General features: G+C 30.0%; 1 protein-coding gene across 10 annotated transcripts in view; it reads left to right on the plus strand.

Moving 5' to 3' along the window:
- LOC139516865 (ras guanyl-releasing protein 3-like) overlaps positions 1-17,103 on the plus strand; it is a 70,629-nt gene extending 53,526 nt beyond the window's left edge. For 5 of the 10 annotated variants that reach the window (XM_071307239.1, XM_071307240.1, XM_071307236.1 and 2 more), the window contains 11 exons: positions 1,567-1,664; positions 2,659-2,836; positions 5,172-5,252; positions 6,003-6,104; positions 6,841-6,956; positions 8,216-8,354; positions 8,879-8,915; positions 10,056-10,160; positions 10,654-10,841; positions 12,560-12,585; positions 15,719-17,103. In XM_071307239.1, the coding sequence (XP_071163340.1) occupies positions 1,567-1,664; positions 2,659-2,836; positions 5,172-5,252; positions 6,003-6,104; positions 6,841-6,956; positions 8,216-8,354; positions 8,879-8,915; positions 10,056-10,160; positions 10,654-10,841; positions 12,560-12,585; positions 15,719-15,734 (1,086 nt within the window). In that variant the 3' untranslated portion in view covers positions 15,735-17,103. The remainder of the gene's footprint in view (positions 1-1,566; positions 1,665-2,658; positions 2,837-5,171; positions 5,253-6,002; positions 6,105-6,840; positions 6,957-8,215; positions 8,355-8,878; positions 8,916-10,055; positions 10,161-10,653; positions 10,842-12,559; positions 12,586-15,718) is intronic. The other 5 variants (XM_071307233.1, XM_071307234.1, XM_071307232.1 and 2 more) reach the window with 1 other exon arrangement.
- The last annotated feature ends 4,897 nt before the right edge of the window (positions 17,104-22,000 follow it).

Here is a 22,000-nt window from a genome sequence, read left to right on the forward strand (position 1 = left end):
AAACCAAATGACACAGAAATTATCAACTATATGTCACCATACGATTTAATATGCGTTTTGCATTTGCGCCGATCTGCATTTCATCTGCGCTGATTTTTTCTTTCATTTGCGCCGATTTTTTTTCTTCATTTGCACCGATTTTTTTACAGGTAAATTACAGGTGAAAAGATATAAGAAGATATGGTATGAGTGCCAATGAGACAACTCTCTATCCCAGTCATGTTATAGTTGTTTATTCTTTAGTTTTATATGTTGTGTTATGTGTACTATTGTTTGTCTGTTTTTCCTTTTCATTTTTAGCCATGGCATTGTCAGTTTATTTCCAATTTATGAGTTTGACTGTCACTCTGGAATCTTTCGTCCCTCTTTCATTTACCATTTATCAACCTCTTCCGTAAGCCAGTTGTACAAATGTTATGAATTGTCAATCATAACATGTATATAGCTGTTATCCTCTGCTCACTACGGGGAGATGGAAGTAGGGTTTCGAGCAAGATAAATCGATATAAAAGCTATATATTTACATACTTTAAAATCAAGAAGTAAAAACCTATTAAAGATAAAAACCCTCTGTTAATGCTAAAATGAAGGATTCAAATTCATTAAAACGGAATACATTCAAATCTTAAATCTGTTCTTGTCGAGTGTGTATAGGCAACACATCTAAGATATTCCTATAATTGTCGCTAACAGGGTCCATCTTTTCTCTGTCTGGCTTACGTACTGATGCGAGCATTTCTAGAGTTCGCATTTTAACATACGTTACGGCCTAGATTTTCTTGATAAAATCTTTAAAAACATAAAAGTTGGGGTGCAGCTGCTCAGAAATGAGGTGGATAGCGTTACAGTGTGCATATATATGTACTTAGTCTGTACCCGGCTAAGAATGTAAGACATTTGTCATCAGAAGGAGCGTCAGTCATATTGTCAAACGTGAAGCAGTCATTGATTTTATTTGGGGGAAGGAATGGTAACCCGAAAAAATGGGATAGCCATTTACCAATGATGCTTAATTTGTCTTTATACTCTGTGCTCAGCCCATGTAAAAGTATTAACTTACCTGTAACTTACCTGTAAAATCAATTAGGAGAAAAAATAAAATCGGCGCAAATGAAAAAATGAAATCGGCGCAAATGAAAGAATGAAAATTTTCAAAATCGGCGCAAATGTCATACGCCTGATTTAATTGTTTTAGTTAGGAAACCTTCCAACCATTATGTTTAGCAACTGACAAGGGCTGTGTTGGTCCAGAATAATATACAAAATTTGAAGGAAAAATCAGTACAAAATGGACTTTTTTGTGTGACCCTATGTTGATGTTTCAGTGTCGTTTAGATTTTTGATTGTTTGGTTGCTGTCTTATAAATGTACACCTATTCATATAAAAAGAAAACTAGTGACCTATAGTTTCTTACATCTAGGTCATTTGGTCACTGTTGGACAGTTGTCTTATGGTAAAATAATCTTATTTGTATATAACTCTTGTCCTTGTTTTAAAAATTTCCAATAGCTCTTGTCACAAAACCAGGACATTTTAATTGATGATGACATTGTGTTTCATTTCAGACTTTGATGGAGTTTACAGAGTTATTGTCATCCAGTAATAACTTCAGTAACTACAGAAAAGTATTTAATCAGTGTACTCATTTTAAGATTCCTATATTGTAAGTATACTCTTACTACTGGTAGTACTATGCTTCTAACTAAGAATATGAAAAAATAGTCACATGTAGTTATTTAGATATGAGAGGCCTGATGGGGGGGAAGGGGTCTCATCACTATTCACGAGTTGATTTTTTTGTCAACCACGATTCACAGAAAATAAATTTCCATGTTCACAGATCTCGAAAATAAAAATAAAAAATTGTAGAAAAACAGATCACGATAGCAAAAAAGCGCAGATCACAAAGAACGAAAATAACCCATCAGGCCCCTCAAACATGAAGAACTATTTTGACTTTATATGGTCTTTCAAGTATTGTTTTAATTTTTTTTGTCCTTAAAGCATAACTGCATTTTTCTCAATCCCTTATCCTTTCTCTGTCTTACTTAAAAACTTTTTCATATAACTGTGGCAAAGAAAGATAAAGAAACATTATTTAAAGAATCATAATGTCTTATTTATATAACTTGACATGTGGGATTATGAAATCAGAAGGATAGAAGCTTTGTGGTTTGGCAGTTTTTGAAATTAAAGTTTAACTCTTCATTTTTATTATACAAAGTTTTTTTTAAATCTACCTCCTTACACCAAATAAAGAAAATGAAGGAAGTTTACATTGAAAACTTAAAAGATACTAATTCACCTTTTTAGAATCTGAAGGACTGTTGTTATCTCATTGTTCATACGCTTATATGAAAAAATATTAGGCTATTATAGTTAAATTTCCTTTATTTAGTACTGTTTAAACCTATCATGTTTTGGTGTATGCTTTTGAAAATATTTACCAGAAAACATTTTATTCTAAAACAGGGATATTTAAAAAAACAACTATTGCAAGATATAAACCATAGGTTGTATATTATAATCTAATAAAACAAACCAACTTTCTTCTGCTTTTGATTATGAAAACAGAGATCGACAAGAATGAATATATATCTAAGTAATTATATCTGAACTAAGCTTTAATGTTTTAAAAATGTTTCCTCTATTTACAGAGGGGTTCACTTAAAAGATCTGATCCTGCTTCACACAGCTGTACCAGATAAAATCGAGGGAAAGTTAATTAACTTCAGAAAAATGGCACAGTTGTCTCAAACGCTACGAGAATTGACCAAATTACAAAAAGAGAGTATACCTGTATGTGCCAACATGGATCTTGTAAACACATTACGAGTAAGTATATAAGAATGTGCCAACCCTATAATTTCCACTAATGATTTGGCCATACTGTGGATTCATTCATTTTAGTGGGTATCAATTTTTGTGGATTTGAGAAAATTTGCACATTCGTGTATATTTGATTTCTTGGTTTTGCCAATCTTCCGGTATGTATTCAAAAACCTATTGCAAATATGTTGTTTGTTGAACATTTGAATTTGTGCTTCACCTGTACCCATGAAAATTGGTATCCAACGAATAATTATGAATCCACAGTATACAGCATCATTTTCCCTTCTCCTTTAGTTGAAACATGTTAATTTTGCCAACTTGTTAGGGTGAAGATGTCAACACTTTATCAGATAAAGTGACAAAAAAGTTCTATTTCACTTTCTTACATACCAAAAGAAGATGTGGCATGATTGTCAATGAAACAATTCTAAACAATAGAAGACAATTAACAATTATAGGTCACTTTGCAACCTTAAACAATGAGCATAATCTTTTTGTCAACTTGAAACATGTTTTATCTTAAGACCAAGGACTAAATTTTCAGGGTCATATATGGAAAATACTCATTTAGTAGTGGAGTAAGTCACCTAAAAACTCTACGAAATGTTTTTGGAATGGTTCTTTTGAATGAGGAGATGACTAACTGAAGTTTATGCACTTATCTCAGAATCAATGGAAAAATCTTCACACATGTTCAGATGTGGGCGCACTACATTTGCATGCATTTGGGGATAAAACGTTTGCGCGCAGCTTTTGATTACCTTTGTGCGCATTCATTTTACAGGTAAACTCAGGTAAACTCAGGTAAACTCAGGTAAAGATATAAATAAAAATTAAATTAAATCATAATTGACTGTATTTTTTTTAATTTCATGATAGATAGGACTATCAATTATTAATTTTGAAAATATTTGTTAATTCAAATTATATATTGTTCATATTTAATAAAGTGATCATGATAAACCCTGTTTATAGATTAACACATACACGTAACTTCATTGCAAATATTTCATAGTGAATAGTGTTTCAACGAATAGTGATCGCTTTTAAATTTAGTAAATAATTTAAGTTAATTTGTCAAGTTAAACCAAGGCACAAACATGGAGTTTTGTTTGTCTGAAACAAATTTAGGGAAAAAAATCATAAATATACGATGGATTTATTTTCCATATTGATAGAACACTGAAGTCTGGGATATATCTTCGAGATGCACTGTTTGCAAATGCAGAATAAAAACTAATAATCGAAGTCCCACTTCCACCTCTTCGTTGGTGAGCAGGAGACTTAGACTAATGGAAGAGGTGCTTTTACTTGTAAAAAATTGAACAAATTAATAAATAGAGAAGTATAAAAAGAAAATGTGGTATGATTGCCAGTGAGACAACTGTCCACAAGAGACCAAATATTTTTACTTACATTTTACCTGAGTTTACCTGTCAAAAAAATGCATGCAAATGTAATCAAAAGCTGTGCGCAAACGTAATGCACCGTCAGATGTAATGATCCAAGATAAATCAAATCGTCGTATATTATGAACATTAAAATTGCATGGTTAGATTTATAAGGTTTTATTAAACAGGAATTAACAGTTGTTGAAAATTGATGATTTTTTAAAAAATAATGTCTTGCACTTATTTTGCTTGAGAGTCCTGTATAAAATATTTGATATTTATTTTTTTAAGAAATATAACAAATATTTGTACATGGTTTATGTTTAATTGAAAAATATGGCCGGTTGGTAGAGGACCTATATGATACCATTAAACATTTTTAAGTCCTGAATTATGTTATTTTTTTATCACATTCTTTTTCTTTTTCAATTGGTGCTTTTCCCTGGAATTAACTGACGTCTCAAAGCAAATGTCTGTATGTCACAATGTCCTATAACAAGCTTTCCATCAAATGATCCCAGAATTGGGGTACTTCATTTGTATTGTGTATATTTATTGTTATTTGATATATGATATCCTTATGAAATCACATTAAAGCAGTCAGAAAACTTGTTTAAAATGTTAGTACATATATAAAAAAGAAGATGTGGTGTGATTGCTAATGAGACAACTCTTCACAAGAAACTAAATGACACACAAACAATAGGATACTGTAAGGAGTTGTTTCTGTTCACAGCAAAGTGTGATTTTAATTTGTGTCAGTTAAAATCCTTTTTTTTTATTTTGATTTAGCGTTTTTTTATTAGATTTACATATAGATTAAAAAAAGATATGAGTTGTATGTCAGCAACCCAACAACACAATCAACCAGATAAGTAAAGCAACCTCGAAAAGATAGTACTTGTTATACACATATCATATATTTCCATTTTTGTTTCTGTTTATAGCTATCATTAGATTTACACTACACAGAGGATGAAATTTATGAATTGTCATTAGCTAGAGAACCACGAAACTCATTATCTTCAGTAAGTATTTAACTCTTTAAAAAAATACAGGTGCCCCTCATTATTCTTAACTCATAGGCATAAATTTATATTTGTTAGATATTGTCTATCTTCTATTTCTTTGTGCCTGAAAAGGTACAGAATATGATCATTTGTTTCTCATCTAAATGCAGACAAATAATGGCAAAACTATTCTGTCTGTCCAGGCCTCAATCAAGAAACATCTTTTGAAAGAAATATGGTAATAGCATTTTCTAACTTTTAGTTTTTGTTTTTTTTATTAATTGACAGGCCCAGGTTCAAATCTGTGCTTGTTGTTAACAAATATGTGATTGTTAAATCTGACCGAATACAGAACCTGCACCCATGCTTCTCTTACAAGAATCTGACAACACTCCACTGTCACTCTTTCTGTTTTAAAGATCTTTTAGGATTCTCTGATATTGTTATAATGGTACAAACTTTCTAAGATTGAAAACAGAAATTTCATTTTCTGATGTATAGATTACTGGAACAGATAGTAGATTAAAAGGTTGTAGGTCTTTGTACTATAAGCGTGGACTCTGGATCTATATTTCATACACATTGGTGGTAGCATGCACTCTCCTTCAAATTTGTCTTAATTGTTAACAATTGCTAGGGTATTCCCTTGTTTAACATGATTCTAAAAAATTTGAATGTTGAGTCAGTAAGCCTTAATGTTTTGCAATATATCAGAAAATATATAATAAAGAAATTGTGTATTTTCCAAGTCAGATTTTTTTTTTACAGCCTTCCACACCTACCAAGCCAGTAGTATTTGCTGATTGGTTGGCAGGAGTTAGTCCCCCTGATCCAAATACAATCAACAAACATGTGTACGATATGGTAGAGGTATGTTTAATTTTACAAATGAGAAAGTAGAAGAAGCTGATGGCTCTATATTGACCAAAAGAAAGACAAAAGATACCAAAGAGATGTTCAAACTCAAAACTAGATGACAAAACTAACAAAGCTATGGCAAAAAATTAAGATACCTAAAAAAAAAATGTGTACAAAGCACAAGATAGAAACTTAATGGCAAATAAACAAAGCTATGACAAAGAGTTAAAAGCACCTAAAACAAAAACAACAGTTTACAAAGCACATCATAGAAATCGTAAGTTTAAGAATCACGAAACCCAACCAAAACCTCAGTCAATCTCATGTCCTCATGAAGGGTAAACAGATCTAGCATGAAGATTACTTAGGAATTATGGGTCTTTTTGGATATCTACTTAAAGGTAACCTATAGGTAAAAAAGTATTTAATGAACATGAACTTCCCACATTTTTCTACCCCCAGGAATCACTTTACTACATTTGGTTGCCTATTGGTAGAAAAAGATATTAGATATGATATTTATCAATTATAATAAAAACTTACATTTGTAATAATTATAATCAAGAAAGAATAATTAGGAACTTATTTTTAAATGAAAATTGAAATAGAGTATACTTCGAGACAGCAACCTAACAAAAAAAGAAAACCTAATGACATTCAGGGACTTTTAATGTGTTTACATTCAAAAGTTAAACATTTACAGAATGAATAGTTATCAGCAAATATTCTAATGTTATTTGTTTTTCAGGCTGTGTTTAAAAATTATGATCATGACAGAGATGGATTTATATCACATGCAGAATTTGAGGCTATTGCAGGGAATTTTCCATTTATTGATTCATTTTCTGTCCTTGACGCTGATCAGTAAGTTTTATTTCTTATAATACCAACATTCAGACAACAATAATAATTTGCTCCTGTTTAAGGATACTGGTATTTGTCTTCTCTTCAAAAAAAGTTGTAGTAGGCAAAAGTTTTTTTTCACATACAATTATAACTCAATCAACCAGTTTAAACTGGAATCATTTGAATAAAAGTATGCACAACCTTGACAAAAGTCATTGACATGTGTTTAATAAGGTTTTAATGTAACAGCTGTAATGTCTGCACATTTGCAATTAAATACATGTTGGTACTCGTATCTGATCGTCATATTTCAATATTGTTGTATAATTGTCCTAGATATAAAACATGTGACAATGCTCAGTACAAATGTACTATTGAAACAATAAGTTACCAGTAGATAATACAGAAGAAGTCAAAAACCAAACCTAAACTTTAAATTTGGAGACCTACTGGTGCTAAATTTTACATCATCTGGTCTTTGGTGTAGAGTTGTCTCATTGGCAATCATACCACATCTTCTTATTTTCATAATACAAAGATGCAGTTTAAATGTCCTGTTATGTATGGAATGTCAGCTGTTCATATTTTTTTCCTTATGACATTATCAACAAGGAAATGAATTTTAATAGTACATAGTAACTTATAGTACAAACTTAAAAATGTTTGGTTTTTTTCAAATCATTTACAGCTACATCTTTGTCTTGAAAACTATGTCAATGGTTTCTTTTAAACATATTTACCCAGTATACTTTCCTTTTGTTCTTTTGACAGTTCATAGGAAAAAGTACAATATTTTATTATTCCAATCAAGGGCCCTTGATTTGCAGCATAACATGTACACATAAAACAATACATCATGATTTGTAACAGAAAAACATTTTTATAAACTAGAATGAAACATTAAAAAAGGTTTAGACAGATGTTATTATCTTCATGCTATAAAAATCATATACATTTAATTCCAGGCAGGATCAGAACCATAATCATTACAATTATCATTGTTATTACATATATTAATTAACATTTCGTCTAACATCTAGACATGTAATAATATAGCTCCTTAAATATTTAAGTACAGACTAAAATTATAAACAAACATTGATGTCATTTTTTCTTTAATAGATTCACCCTATATGTTAAGTCACCTGAACAGTAAAAAAAGCTAGAAACATGTAAATTAAATTTGGTCAAAGCAAAATAATTGGTGCTAAAGGTGGTGTAAATGTAAACAAATTAGATGTTTTAGCACCAATTATATAATTATATGTTTTTTTCAGGGATGGTAAAATAAGTAAAGCAGAAATGAAGACGTACTTTTTTAGAGCTAATTGTCATGCTCTAAGAAACAGCTTTAAACATGACTTCCACGAGACGACATATTTTAAGCCTACTTTCTGTATACACTGTACGGGTCTAGTAAGTATCCTGTTAGTCTTTAACAATTTAAAAAATTAAAACTAGTTAGGGTTGAAGATAAATTTGATTCCAACTTTCAATAAAGTGCAAGGGATCTTTTTGTTCTACCAAATTATATTATTTTGTTATGTGATAGTATTTTCAACTAGCACTAGGAAAACATTCATGTCATTTTTACTTCTCCATTTTCTTAACAATTGCTAGTTTGTATATGAAATGAAACTAATGTTCTCCTGAAGAAATCCTGAAGAAATCTAGAGGCAAAATAAGTTAAGTTAAAATAGGAAAAATAAAGATCTTTGTATAAATTTTGTAGCTCAATTAGTATACATTTTGCATTGAAATGCAAAGTTTAGAGAATTACACATTCAGACTCAAAGTTCTTTGAAATTAGTAGAATAAAACAATGTAAACAATTTAACATTTTTTAAATGTGAATAAAAAAGATTAAAAAATAGTTCAACTTACATAACATGTTACTAATTCCGAAATGGTGATGATAGTTGTTCTCTTGTCCGTTTCAGTTATGGGGTTTAATTAAACAAGGTTGGAAATGTAAAGGTGAGTTATTGTTTTACACTTGCATGACACAAAAAATCTGAGAGAGAAGAATTATCTGTTATTTTTGTATTGAGTATGAATAAATTTTTGAAACCGGTTGATTTCCTTGAATTAGTGTGGTCAGATTATTAGATAGTTTTCTCCATAATTGAACATCAGTCGTGAGAAACATAAAACGATTTACCAAAACTACTAAATAGTACAACAAAAATCACACCCAACCACTTTTATATATTTGACTCATTGAGAAAAAAAAATGACAAACAAAGCAGACAAATACAACTAAAAAAAAGGACGATTTACAAATATCCTGACTTTGTACAGGTTTAACAAGTTACATATGCGCACCAACATTCCCTCTTTGTCTTAACTTGGCAATATATCATAAAACTAAAACATACAATTATAAACTATCATAATGAAGCAATGATTAAGTTGACTTTTAACTTGAACATGAAAATAATAAGCAGCACATAATATAAAAAGTAGGGTTCAAGCTTCCTGAAGCTAGCTATAGCTATTTGTTAGATAATGGTACTCAAGTAAAGAAAAAAACATCTGAAACAAAACACCTGGTATCATGAAGTCTTATCATAAAGTTTAGTTGAAATGGGCAGATTTAAAATGTGTCAATTTCCAATAAAATTTAAATGGTATTGTTTAGTTGGGTACAATATTCCATTACCCAGCCAACTCAGGATTATAAAGCTTACAATTAAGTTACCCGTAACTAAAGCAACAATATTCCATTACCCAGCCAACTCGGGATTAGAAAGCTTACAATTAAGTTACCAGTAACTAAAGCAACAATATTCCATTACCCAGCCAACTCAGGATTATAAAGCTTACAATTAAGTTACCCGTAACTAAAGTAAACAACCAAGAGATGCTCTTAAAAGTGGTACCTTTATGATATACTCAAAGTGCATATTTGAACTCAAGATTATTATAAGTTTGTAGATTATAAGTTAGCACTTCAGGTTAGGAACTTTGGAAAACTTTCAATAAGTTATCACATATTTTTGTTGTCCAGTTTGTTTTCATAAAAATTGATTTATAACAGTAAAGAAAGAACAACAACAAGGGGTGCACAATTGTACCCATAGGAATTAGGCAATTATAGGTACCTTTATTTTTCAGATTGTGGTATAAATGCACATAAACATTGTAAAGACTTGGTTGTGATGGAATGTCGGAGTAAACAACACGCAGGATGTAATCGGCGCACGGATTCTGTATCAAATGGTTTGTATCTATATAAAGATAGGAAAGGAAATTTTGATTGAAAAAGCTGATTGTAGTTTGTGATATAGATTTATAAAACATATATTGAAAACTAAACATGAAACACTTGTAATTCATTATATGATGAATGAAGACCTGGGAAAATTTTTCAAAATCAAGTTGCTATTTAAGATGAATACGTAAAACTTGTTTTTCAGATTTGCAAAAAATTGTCACACATTTGTGTCAGTTGATTTAGAACTCTGATATCTAAGTTAAAGAATAGCATGTTATAATATGAAAAATATGTTCTAACCAAACAGAAAGTTGAACAATTAAGATATGCATGCATTATGTTTAAAAGAAAATGGTACATGAAAATATGCCAGTTTTGAAAGTTGGATCTGATAAATACTTAAACAGTCCTGCTGCAATTTATATGACAACACACATTTCCATGGTAATGGAATTCATTTAATTTATTATATAATAATAGTTAATACCATTTATGTAGGTCCTGGACATCAAGATCTCACATACTCTACAAAACGTAAAATGTCTCAACGACAGAAAAAGACGCGAGTACACCAGGGAACACAGACGGAGGAGATATATTTTAGTGACTATGGACAAATGAATGGTGAAGGAGAGTTTTATGATGAGCACAATACATTATATACACGGTTGTTAAAGACAGAAGAGGTGATGATCATTTATTTACTTGTGTAAAATGTCAGCTGATTGTATGGGCTCCTGAGATTGCCTTGAAAATCTGGGATTAAATAAAGCTCTGAATCTATTGATATTTTAAACTTATTGAAATAGAAAAATTTTAGTTAGAAAGAAACTTAAAGTAAAATAATGTAATGTTGTCTGTTCTATGGTCGGGTTGTTGTCTCTTTGACACATTCCCCGTTTCCATTCTCAATTTTATTTTGTTTATTTCCCTCAACTAAACACAACTTTTATTTGAAATACGCTTGTAAAAAGATCAAACAATTAATAGGTAAATGTACTTTAGACCTGACTAGGAACGAGACAATTGCATACTGTGGATTCATTATTATTCCTTGGATACCAATTTTCGTGGATTTCGTGGTAGCAGATGAACCACGAAACTAAATATTCAACGTATACCAAAATTTCTACAGGCTGGTAAGCAGATTTCACCAAAACTACGAAAATAAATATCCACGAACATGTAAGTTTTCCCCAATCCACGAAAATTGGTACCCACGAAAATAAATAACTCCACAGTAGCTAGATAAGAATTCATTTATTTCTGTTTTTAATTCTGAAAGTTATTGTGAGGTCTTTAGATTGAGTTAGATAACTGTTTCCACAAGGTAACAGCCATAAAAATTTCAATAAATTTTAAATCAAATAAAAGAAATAATCTAAGGCAACTAGATGATTACAAATAGTACTTTAAAATTCAAGTTGAAATGTGTATGGTGAACTTTTGCAAACACAGGATTTATTGTACTTATTTAGAGTATAGGTTTTGGGGTTACATGTTTCTTTGATATGTGTAAAATTGTTTGTCATTTATCTGAACATATTGTTGTTCTGTAGGATTATCCACAAAAGGAATGCTATATTAAAAAAAGATATCATCTTTAATCAAATTTTTCAAAATCTCGTATCTCAAAATACGCATTATCCTTTTTATTTTGTATTATTTCCTCATTAGAAAAAGTGTACATAGATAAAAGTGAATGAATATCCGTAGCAAACATCCTTAATCCATTCCTCCATATAGATGACCTCCCTTTATATCCATAATGACAGCAAGTTCTTGCCTCTATACTCCATATGATATCTTTAAAAACCTCACAGTTTACTTTATAATGACAAATTTTGATGTCAATATAAAAAGTATATCCTTGTAAATATCTGATATGAATTTCTTTAATGAATTTTGTTTTTTGCCACTCATGGTTATTTAAATGTGATGGTTTTTTTTAAATCTCCATTGTTATCCTTTCGAAGCTTTTGCTATTTTCATCAGTATGTTTTAAATGTCCTATGCAAAAAAGTCAATGGAGGAAAGAATAATATATGAAGCAGATGGTAAAAAGGTACATATAATATCATCTGTAGTTTCAGAAAACAGCAGATTTTCAAAATAAAGTTAGTATATAAAAACAAAAATGCTTTTGTTCTATATTTACTTTTTTATCTAATTTTTGGGTTATATATGTTTTATCTGCAATCTTAGATAACACAAAAGGGTATTTTGTATTTGGTTATGTATTTATTGAAGTATACCTATTTTAGTCTCAGACAACAATGGATAACAGGTTATTTTGTATTTGGTAATATATTTATGGAAGTATACATATTTTAGTCTCCAACAACAAGACTTTAGAGGTTATTTTGTATTTGGTTATATATTTATTGAAGTATCCATATTTTAGTCTCAGACAACAGGCGAGGAGGATCAGTAAGTGTTAAAATGTTGTCATCCCACTTGCTTAACTTTACTTCAGTTGCTCAGCTGTCTCAGAATTTCTATTTTCAACAAATTTATACAAAGTGTTTTTGTACCAGTTAGAGGTAACTGCATGTTACATATTTCTTTATTTATTTATTTTTTATGACATGAACTGTTGGATAGAAATCGACCTTATGCAAGTGCACATATACAAGTAAATGTTAAAAGACTTAAATTGATTTTTGAACATTCAAAAAAAAAGAAATGAAAGATGAATTTTGGGCTGTTTTGTTGGGTTCTTATAAAAACTCAATATTCAATCAGTTACAGACCTTGCATATAGATTTTTAAACCCAAAATAATATAATAGATGTTTTGATATTTATTTGACAAGATCAATTCCTATCCGACCCTGCTCATAAAATGATGTACCACTTTGATCAATAGTTCTTTAAATTTGTTGAAATTGAAATCAAACTTTGTTAACCTTGCATTTGAAGTATAAGTTGGATGTTTTCATATGTATGTTGTTTACTCCCTCATGTTAGATGATCTTAGATAAAATCTCATAGTTTCATTCCTGACCCTTATTTAAACTAGTCTGTCATTTGAATGCTACTTTTTCTGATGTAAAATGACTTAAATAGAACCTCAACTGAATGCTACTTTTTCTGTTGTAACATGACTTAAATAATTAGAACCTCAACTGAATGCTACTTTTTCTAATGTGTATGTAAGTGAAAATGAAATTTCATCTCCATAAATTTTCCTTAGCATGTTCTGTTTACCTTTGTAATGCAAAAAGATTATACATATTAAACCAATTTATCCAATACCTGATTAAGGAACATTTTAATTATATTCTAGTTTTTATTTTCTGGTATTGTATTGCAATACAGCACAGTCAAAAAGATTGCAATACCAACAAATCCCAAAAAGATTTTGAAATAGTTTTTTTTTTAAATATTTTTTCTAATTATTTAAAGGAGTCCCACTGCATAAATTGCTATCAAATTTATATTTTAATTTACAGAGTTAAGAAGTAGATTTTTTGTTGGTATCATGAAAATAAAATCTGTCTATAATTTTCTTGGATATTTTAATTTTTCCCCATACTTTCATTATTATTTTGTAATTTTTGTAAATGGCTTTAGATTTCTAGCTTAGTAACAATATTGGTTATTGCTTTTTCATGGGGCATTGCTTAATTATTATGAAAGTAATAAGATGTGGTGTCTTTTTCTCTGTTATCTACTATGTGATTAGTATAAACAACTTGTTGTTATCTTTTCAAATTTAAGATTGTGTAAATTATCGCTTTTATTTGTAGTGTTTTGTGTATGAATAAAACACTAAAAATTTTTGGGAAAAAAGTCAAACTGCACATTTTATATAAAAAAAACCAATCACACATATTTTAAAAATATAAAGGTAAGAAGAGGTGGTCTAAGAAGTCAAACTTGAGACTATTGTACTGCCTTCAACAATGAGCACAACCCATACTGCATAGAAAGCTATCCAAAAAAAAAGACAACAAATTTTAAATCAATTTAAAGATGAAAACTAACAACCTGATATATGTACAAATCAATAGACCCCTTTCGACTTCATCTGTCACTGGTAAGAACTCGTCAAACATGCATGCCTCTATGACGTTTTTTACCAGATAGAGGGGATCGCCTGTATCCCTGCACTATTACCGTTCATCAAGCGTCTAAGTGATCGTCATTGTTCAGGCTTAATTAGAAGTAAAGTTTGTTTTGTAAGTACAAAAAAATGTACTTAATCACAATCCCCTAATGACAGCAGTGCTGATTGTTTATTATGAGAATTTAATTGCAGAATTATTTGTGCAATATAGCAATGTAGTTTTGCAACTACTCGCTCAACATTTGAATGAAAGTGATGTTCATTAAAACCAGAGTTTTTGATGGAAATGCATCGAACTCAAAAGTTGTCATTAACCAAAAACAAATATGACATACAGCAAGAAAAGACACCCATTGAATTACAGGCTCCTGACTTGGAATAGGCTTTTACAGAGTGTTCAATATATTAGCATAACCCAACCGGTTTTTTTTTTCATCATCTAGTTCATAATTTTCATCATCTACGATATGTCATATTTTTAAACTGAAGCACATTTTCATAGTGATAATCCAAACAATTGTCCTTGCTTGGAGATAGTACTGGTTTATAGCATTAAAAGTCTAGATTTATTAGTTATTTTAAATGATGTAAATGAGAAAATATGATTAGGAATTTTTCAGTCAGTTGAATCTTTTTTCTCTCTTTTACTAATAGAACCATACATTGGCATGTATAAATATACAAATAACAAGTTCTTGTAATGCACGTTCTGTATAACATAGATGTTAACTGTGATATTTAATAAACAAATAAATATTTATGCTTTATTTAAATTTTGACCTTATTGTAATACAACTAGTTATTTAAAAAAAAATAGCTTCATATATGAAATAACAAGTATTCAAAATTGTGAAGTTAGAATATGTTTGTATAATTTTGTAACTGCACAGATCTGAACTAGTAAAATTGTGATTGGTCACTAGTTACAAAAAAATGAATTAGGAAAAAGATTTCACTATAAGTGAATTGTGCAATACATTTTTATGCACCCACCCTTATGGAGGGGACATTAAGTTTTTTCTTGTCCATCTATACTTCTCAAAACCAGAAATTCTCTCATCCAAGGGAAACTGGTTTGCTTCATATGAAATATTTTAAGTCAAAACTCCAGATTCCAGGAATAAGTTTTATCAGGGGGTTCTGGGCATTTTATTGTATCGTGAACCCTAAAATATAATTAAATTACCATTTAAACAGGGCTAAAAATAATGCTTCGGTAGAAAATTGAAACAACAAAAAACAATAAATGGAAAATAATGTACAGTTTCTTGTGGTCATGCTTCAAATGAAAATTCTTTACTATACAACTTATATAGAACAAGCATTATTTTTTACTACAAAATTTGAATGAGGTATATTTCAATATTGGACAATGAGATCATGAATTGTGACTTTAAAAACATGAAACATATAATATTAATTAGAAAAAATTAGGTTTGTTATTCATCAGAATTGCAAGTGCTGAAAATTCATTATTTATTATATTTTTCAGGCCCGTGACAAGTTGAAAGAAGAAAACGAAAAGCTCAGAAAGAAGTTGATAGCAAAAGATGAGAAAATCAAACTTTTAAAATCACAAATGGGGAGTATAAGGAACAATACACTGACTTATATCCTAGAACAGATGGACTCGTTAAAATCCCAGCGTCATACGGAAGTATGATACAGCAGGAATTGTTATAATATAAATGTCGTACAGAAGTACGAATTAGCAATAAATGATATGTTACTGTTGAATCTTCTAAACAATCAAACAACTCTTTTATAGTTTTTTTAAGGACAAACATTTTAAAGAAATGATTTTTATAAAGTAAGAAACCAGTCTGAAATCATAAATTTCATTTTAGTACACCATGGAGTATGTTGCCAAAAAACTTACAATACCCATAATGCACTATTCCCATGTGATAGAGGAATACCATTCATCCTTATATTGTGTTCAGATTATGTGTAAGGTCCAGATCTTCCAAATCTTATCAAAACAATGTGATGACTATGTGAAGATGAACTTTGACCTTAACACTTGTTCTCTGCAAAAGAGTAAACAAATGAATTGTGTTTTCTGTGCTACAAAACAGATGAAGTGCGTATAGGAGAGAACAAAACATTTCCAAGTCCAGATGGAAAAATGTACATTTCCAATTCCAGAAAATGATTCCTAATGTGAATGGAAGCTGATTATAGTTAGTGATGACCTCTGAAAGGGAGGATAATGTTATATCTATTACCACATTACAAAATATATTTTGTATTTTTCTATTGATTTACAAAACATATACAGAAACCAGTCAGTCCAGTCATTTTGACAGGTGCTTCCTTTAGTTATTTTCAAGTAACAAAACCATGTTTATAGCGTAAACTGCTCTACCTTATGTATGTTGTCTGCGATTAATTATTCTATTCATATTGTCACTGGAACTGCAAAAAAAAAATTTGAAAAAGAATTTCTCATAGAACTTTGTTAACTTGCAAAGTCAACTGAATTCAGGACAACTGTATCATGTTTCAAACAAGCCGAAGTAGCAATATGAAAGAAATGACAAATTGCAAGAAAATTTATCAAGGTAGAGCAGTATTCATTGTTAAATGATTGACAGCGATTTTCAGTTAGGTAAATAGTGTTTAAAGAAGGAAAGGTTCAATTATTAAATAACTCTGATTAATCTTTATAAATTCTAAAATTTCTTTCTTCTTTAAAAACTCAGGTTTATCATTTGTCATTGAAAAAACAATACTCAGTCTTTATAAAATGCAATCAAAATTGTTCAAACTTGATGCAATGTTAATATTTCAATCATTGTTAAGGATAAAGATGCAACCAAGAAAACATGTTTTTGTTTATTTAAAATAGATGGTCTCAACCAATTAGAGATGAAATGATAACATCAATTTCATACCAAGACATTTTTAATTTCTAATCAGAATTTGTTATTACAGTGCAAACTTAAATGTTTCATTGCACGAGTCCTTCACTCAGTAGTCTTTGTTGTATGAATATTTTTTCTGAAATCTAATCAAAAGTTCACAAACATATAAAATAAAATCAGAAACTCCTGAAGTAAATGGCATGTATAGACTGAAACAATACAATTTGCATGTTTTTATTCAAACTCATTAAGTGGAAATTAGTTTCCTTGCTCTTGGTCAGTTCACAATTCTTTTTTTAACCATAAATTGTTAAAAAATAAATAGTGATGTATTGGAATGAATTTTGCTTAGATGGAACAGCTGGTTTTAGGTGATGAGACCAACAATTCTCTTGTTCCACCAAAGCAATGATGGTTTTACAGCAAAATGCATCAAGTGTAAAAGTAAGGGTAGAGTCTTGAGTTAGCTTGCTTGTTAGCTGAACCATGAAGTCATTTTTAGGTTATGTATACTACCCTCCTTTCGGAGTAATCTAGTCCTGCAGATAGATACATTGGTTATCTTTTGGTTTATTCTACTCTGAAAGGTGGGTAGTATACATAATAATGACTTCACGGTTCACCTAACAAGCAAGCTAACCCATCTGCTAACCAAAGATTCTACCCTTATCTACACACTTAATGCATTATGCAGTAGTACCATGTATATTTATTTTTCAAGTAACTCAAAACATTTAAATAGAAATGTTCATATACTAGAAAATTAATGAACACTATTAGTACCTGAGAACTAGATAATCAGTTTTACATGCCTGATATTTATATTTATAATGGATATTTTCACTAGGTTTTTGAAGCCCTGTCATTTTGTTACATGAAGGTCCAATTTTACTAGACACCTTAATGATAAAACGTAATTAAAACCTATGGCTGTGATTCTGTTAATGTATTATATATGAATATAGCATTCCAGATTACAGAGTTGTGTCAATTTTGTGTATAATGAACAACTATCAGCACAAAGGAATTTCATAATTACCTCCCCTTAAAGCAAATTTGATAAAATATACCTCACATGTACTAAATTTTGTTATGGTAAATCAGAACAGTTGTTATTTCTCCTTACAAATAAATAGATATGTTGTAATTTAATATTTACTCAATCAAAAAGTTTGAGTGAATGAAATATGGATGTCCATACAAGGGCAAAATTGTATGAATGAAGTGATGCAATATTGACTTCATATACTTTTTGTTCCACTGATAAAACAACAATTTCTTTTTATATAAGATATTTGCCAAGGCTCTATAAGTTTTAGTTTGGGTGACAATAGTTACAAAGCCATGTCAAAGCAGCAATTGAAACATATTGTCTTGGCAATTTGAACACCCTTTTGATCAAACATTATAATTTAAATTTCATTAATTGAGAAACTGACAAATTTAAGTGAAAATTTACAATGTTAGTGCTTAAACTGACAACATTTATATTGACTCTCGCCATCAGTGGACCAAAATTCTGTGTAATATAGACTTTTAAGTAATTACTGGAGGAAAACAGTTCTGATTTACCATAGACATACACTTCATCCAATACAATTGGTCTCTGTAGAAGAAATAACTCTGTGCTGTGTATATATTCATTGTAAATTACCATTCATTGAATCATTCAAAATCAGTGGCTGTTCACCATATGTTAATTTGCTCAGACCAAGGTGATTAACTACATTCCAACACTAAAATATATATAAAATGTTTTAAAAACTTTTTTTCCATAAACTATTTATATCAAACCAACATACTATTAATTATTATAAAGATATTTTAAGGTTAGAAAAAGCCAAAGGAGCCAATTTTTATAGTGTTATTAAATGGGAAAAAATAGAATTTTTCAGTTGCAAGAAATGAGTCAACTTGTTTAACAGTTTGGTATATACTTGTTAGGTAGAAAGAGGTACATGTATTAATAATCAAAGAAGCAGTTTGGTATATACTTGTTAGGTAGAAAGAGGTACATGTATTAATAATCAAAGAAGCAGTTTGGTATATACTTGTTAGGTAGAAAGAGGTACATGTATTAATAATCAAAGAAGCAGTTTGGTATATACTTGTTAGGTAGAAAGAGGTACATGTATTAATAATCAAAGAAGCAGTTTGGTATATACTTGTTAGGTAGAAAGAGGTACATGTATTAATAATCAAAGAAGCAGTTTGGTATATACTTGTTAGGTAGAAAGAGGTACATGTATTAATAATCAAAGAAGCAGTTTGGTATATACTTGTTAGGTAGAAAGAGGTACATGTATTAATAATCAAAGAAGCAGTTTGGTATATACTTGTTAGGTAGAAAGAGGTACATGTATTAATAATCAAAGAAGCAGTTTGGTATATACTTGTTAGGTAGAAAGAGGTACATGTATTAATAATCAAAGAAGCAGTTTGGTATATACTTGTTAGGTAGAAAGAGGTACATGTATTAATAATCAAAGAAACATTCAAGAACATGTACGTTGGTAGTGTTCAAAATGATATAGGATTAAGAAGTATTCCTTAATTTTGTCGTTGCTTGCAGATTTGCCTCATTTCAATGTCGGACCAGGCAATCTAGCAGTGGTTGTGGTATTAATTAACATCGATGATTAACAACAGTCGTATAAAACCGACTTATGTCAATGTCCAGTTGCCTGGAAGAAAGTTTATACTAAGATTTTTTTATTATAAAATAAAACCAGATTTTTAAAAGAAACCTTTTAGATATATGATATATAAGGATTTACTTTGTTTATATAACCATTGAGATATTGTTTATCTATTTATGAACAAATTGATTTTTATTTCATATATAGTGCGACTTCAATATTTTTCTGTTGACCCCGTTTTAAAGTTTTTTTCAATGATCTTTTTCCTGTTGTTTATTTATAGTTGTTTACTTTTAAATGTCAGAAACTTTATTACTGATGAATAAAAATAAAACCTTTGTTGAATCAATATTTTAGATAATAATTCTAGTCAATTTATCTTACTACACAAATATTGCTTTATTTATTTTTTATGAGTAAAATATAATTTATTTATTTTTAGCTCACCTGGCCTAAAAGGCCATGTGAGCTTTTCTCATCACTTGGCGTCCGTCGTCGTCGACGTCGTCGTCGTCGTCGTCGTCGTCGTCGTCTGTCGTCGTTAACAATTTTTCAAACATCTTCTCCTCTGAAACTACTGAATGGATTTGGTTAAAACTTAACATGATTGTTCCTTAGTATATCCTGCACAAAATGTGCGCTTCAATTTTTGATACGTCAAAAAACATGGCCGCCGTTACTTAAAATAGAACATAGGGGTCAAATGCAGTTTTTGGCTTATATCTCAAAAACGAAAGCATTTAGAGCAAATCTGACATGGGGTAAAAATGTTCATTAGGTCAAGATCTATCAGCCCTGAAATTTTCAGATGAATCAAACAAACCATTGTTGGGTTGCTGCCACTTAATTGGTAATTTTAAGGAAATTTTGCAGTTTTTGGTCATTATCTTGAATATTATTATAGATAAAGATAAACTGTAAACAGCAAAAAAGATCAGCAAAGTAAGATCTACAAATAAGTTAATATGACCAAAATTGTCAATTGACCCCTTAAGGGGTTATTGTCCTTTAATGACAATTTTTCACAATTTGTTCATCATATTTGCTAACTTTAAAAAATCTTCTCCTCTGAAACTACTGAATGGATTTGGTTAAAACTTAGCATGATTGTTCCTTAGATTATCCTGCACAAAGTGTGTGCTTTGATTTTTGATCCGTCAAAAAACATGGCCGCCGTTACTTAAAATAGAACATAGGGGTCAAGGGCAGTTTTTGGCTTATATCTCAAAAACGAAAGCATTTAGAGCAAATCTGACATGGAGTAAAAATGTTCATTAGGTCAAGATCTATCAGCCCTGAAATTTTCAGATGAATCAAACAAACCATTGTTGGGTTGCTGCCACTTAATTGGTAATTTTAAGGAAATTTTGCAGTTTTTGGTCATTATCTTGAATATTATTATAGATAAAGATAAACTGTAAACAGCAAAAAAGATCAGCAAAGTAAGATCTACAAATAAGTTAATTTGACCAAAATTGTCAATTGACCCCTTAAGGGGTTATTGTCCTTTAATGACAATTTTTCACAATTTGTTCATCATATTTGCTAACTTTAAAAAATCTTCTCCTCTGAAACTACTGAATGGATTTGGTTAAAACTTAGCATGGTTGTTCCTTAGATTATCCTGCACAAAGTGTGTGCTTTGATTTTTGATCCGTCAAAAAACATGGCCGCCGTTACTTAAAATAGAACATAGGGGTCAAATGCAGTTTTTGGCTTATATCTCAAAAACGAAAGCATTAAGAGCAAATCTGACATGGAGTAAAAATGTTCATTAGGTCAATATCTATCAGCCCTGAAATTTTCAGATGAATCAAACATCCAATTGTTGGGTTGCTGCCACTTAATTGGTAATTTTAAGGAAATTTTGCAATTTTTTATTCATTATCTTGAATATTATTATAGATAAAGATAAACTGTAAACAGCAAATATGATCAGCAAAGTAAGATCTACAAATAAGTCAATTTGACCAAAATTGTCAATTGACCTCTTTAGGAGTTATTGCCCTTTAAAGACTTTTTTCACAATTTGTTCACCATGTTGACTTACTTTAAAAAATCTTCTCTTATGAAACTGCTGTATCAATTTCAGCAAAACTTATGCTAAATGAGTTTCAGAGTTTCAGAGTATCTAGTATAAATTTTATATTTCATTTCCTTGTATGTCAAGAAACATAGCTCCTATGGCTAAAATAGAACATAGGAGAAAATGATTTTTTTTTGCTTTTGAAGAAAATAGGACGATTCAAAGAACATTTAAATAAATTG

The sequence above is a fragment of the Mytilus edulis genome, chromosome 3 (genome assembly GCF_963676685.1).
Source record: "Mytilus edulis chromosome 3, xbMytEdul2.2, whole genome shotgun sequence".
NCBI classification, from domain to species: Eukaryota; Metazoa; Mollusca; class Bivalvia; order Mytilida; family Mytilidae; genus Mytilus; species Mytilus edulis.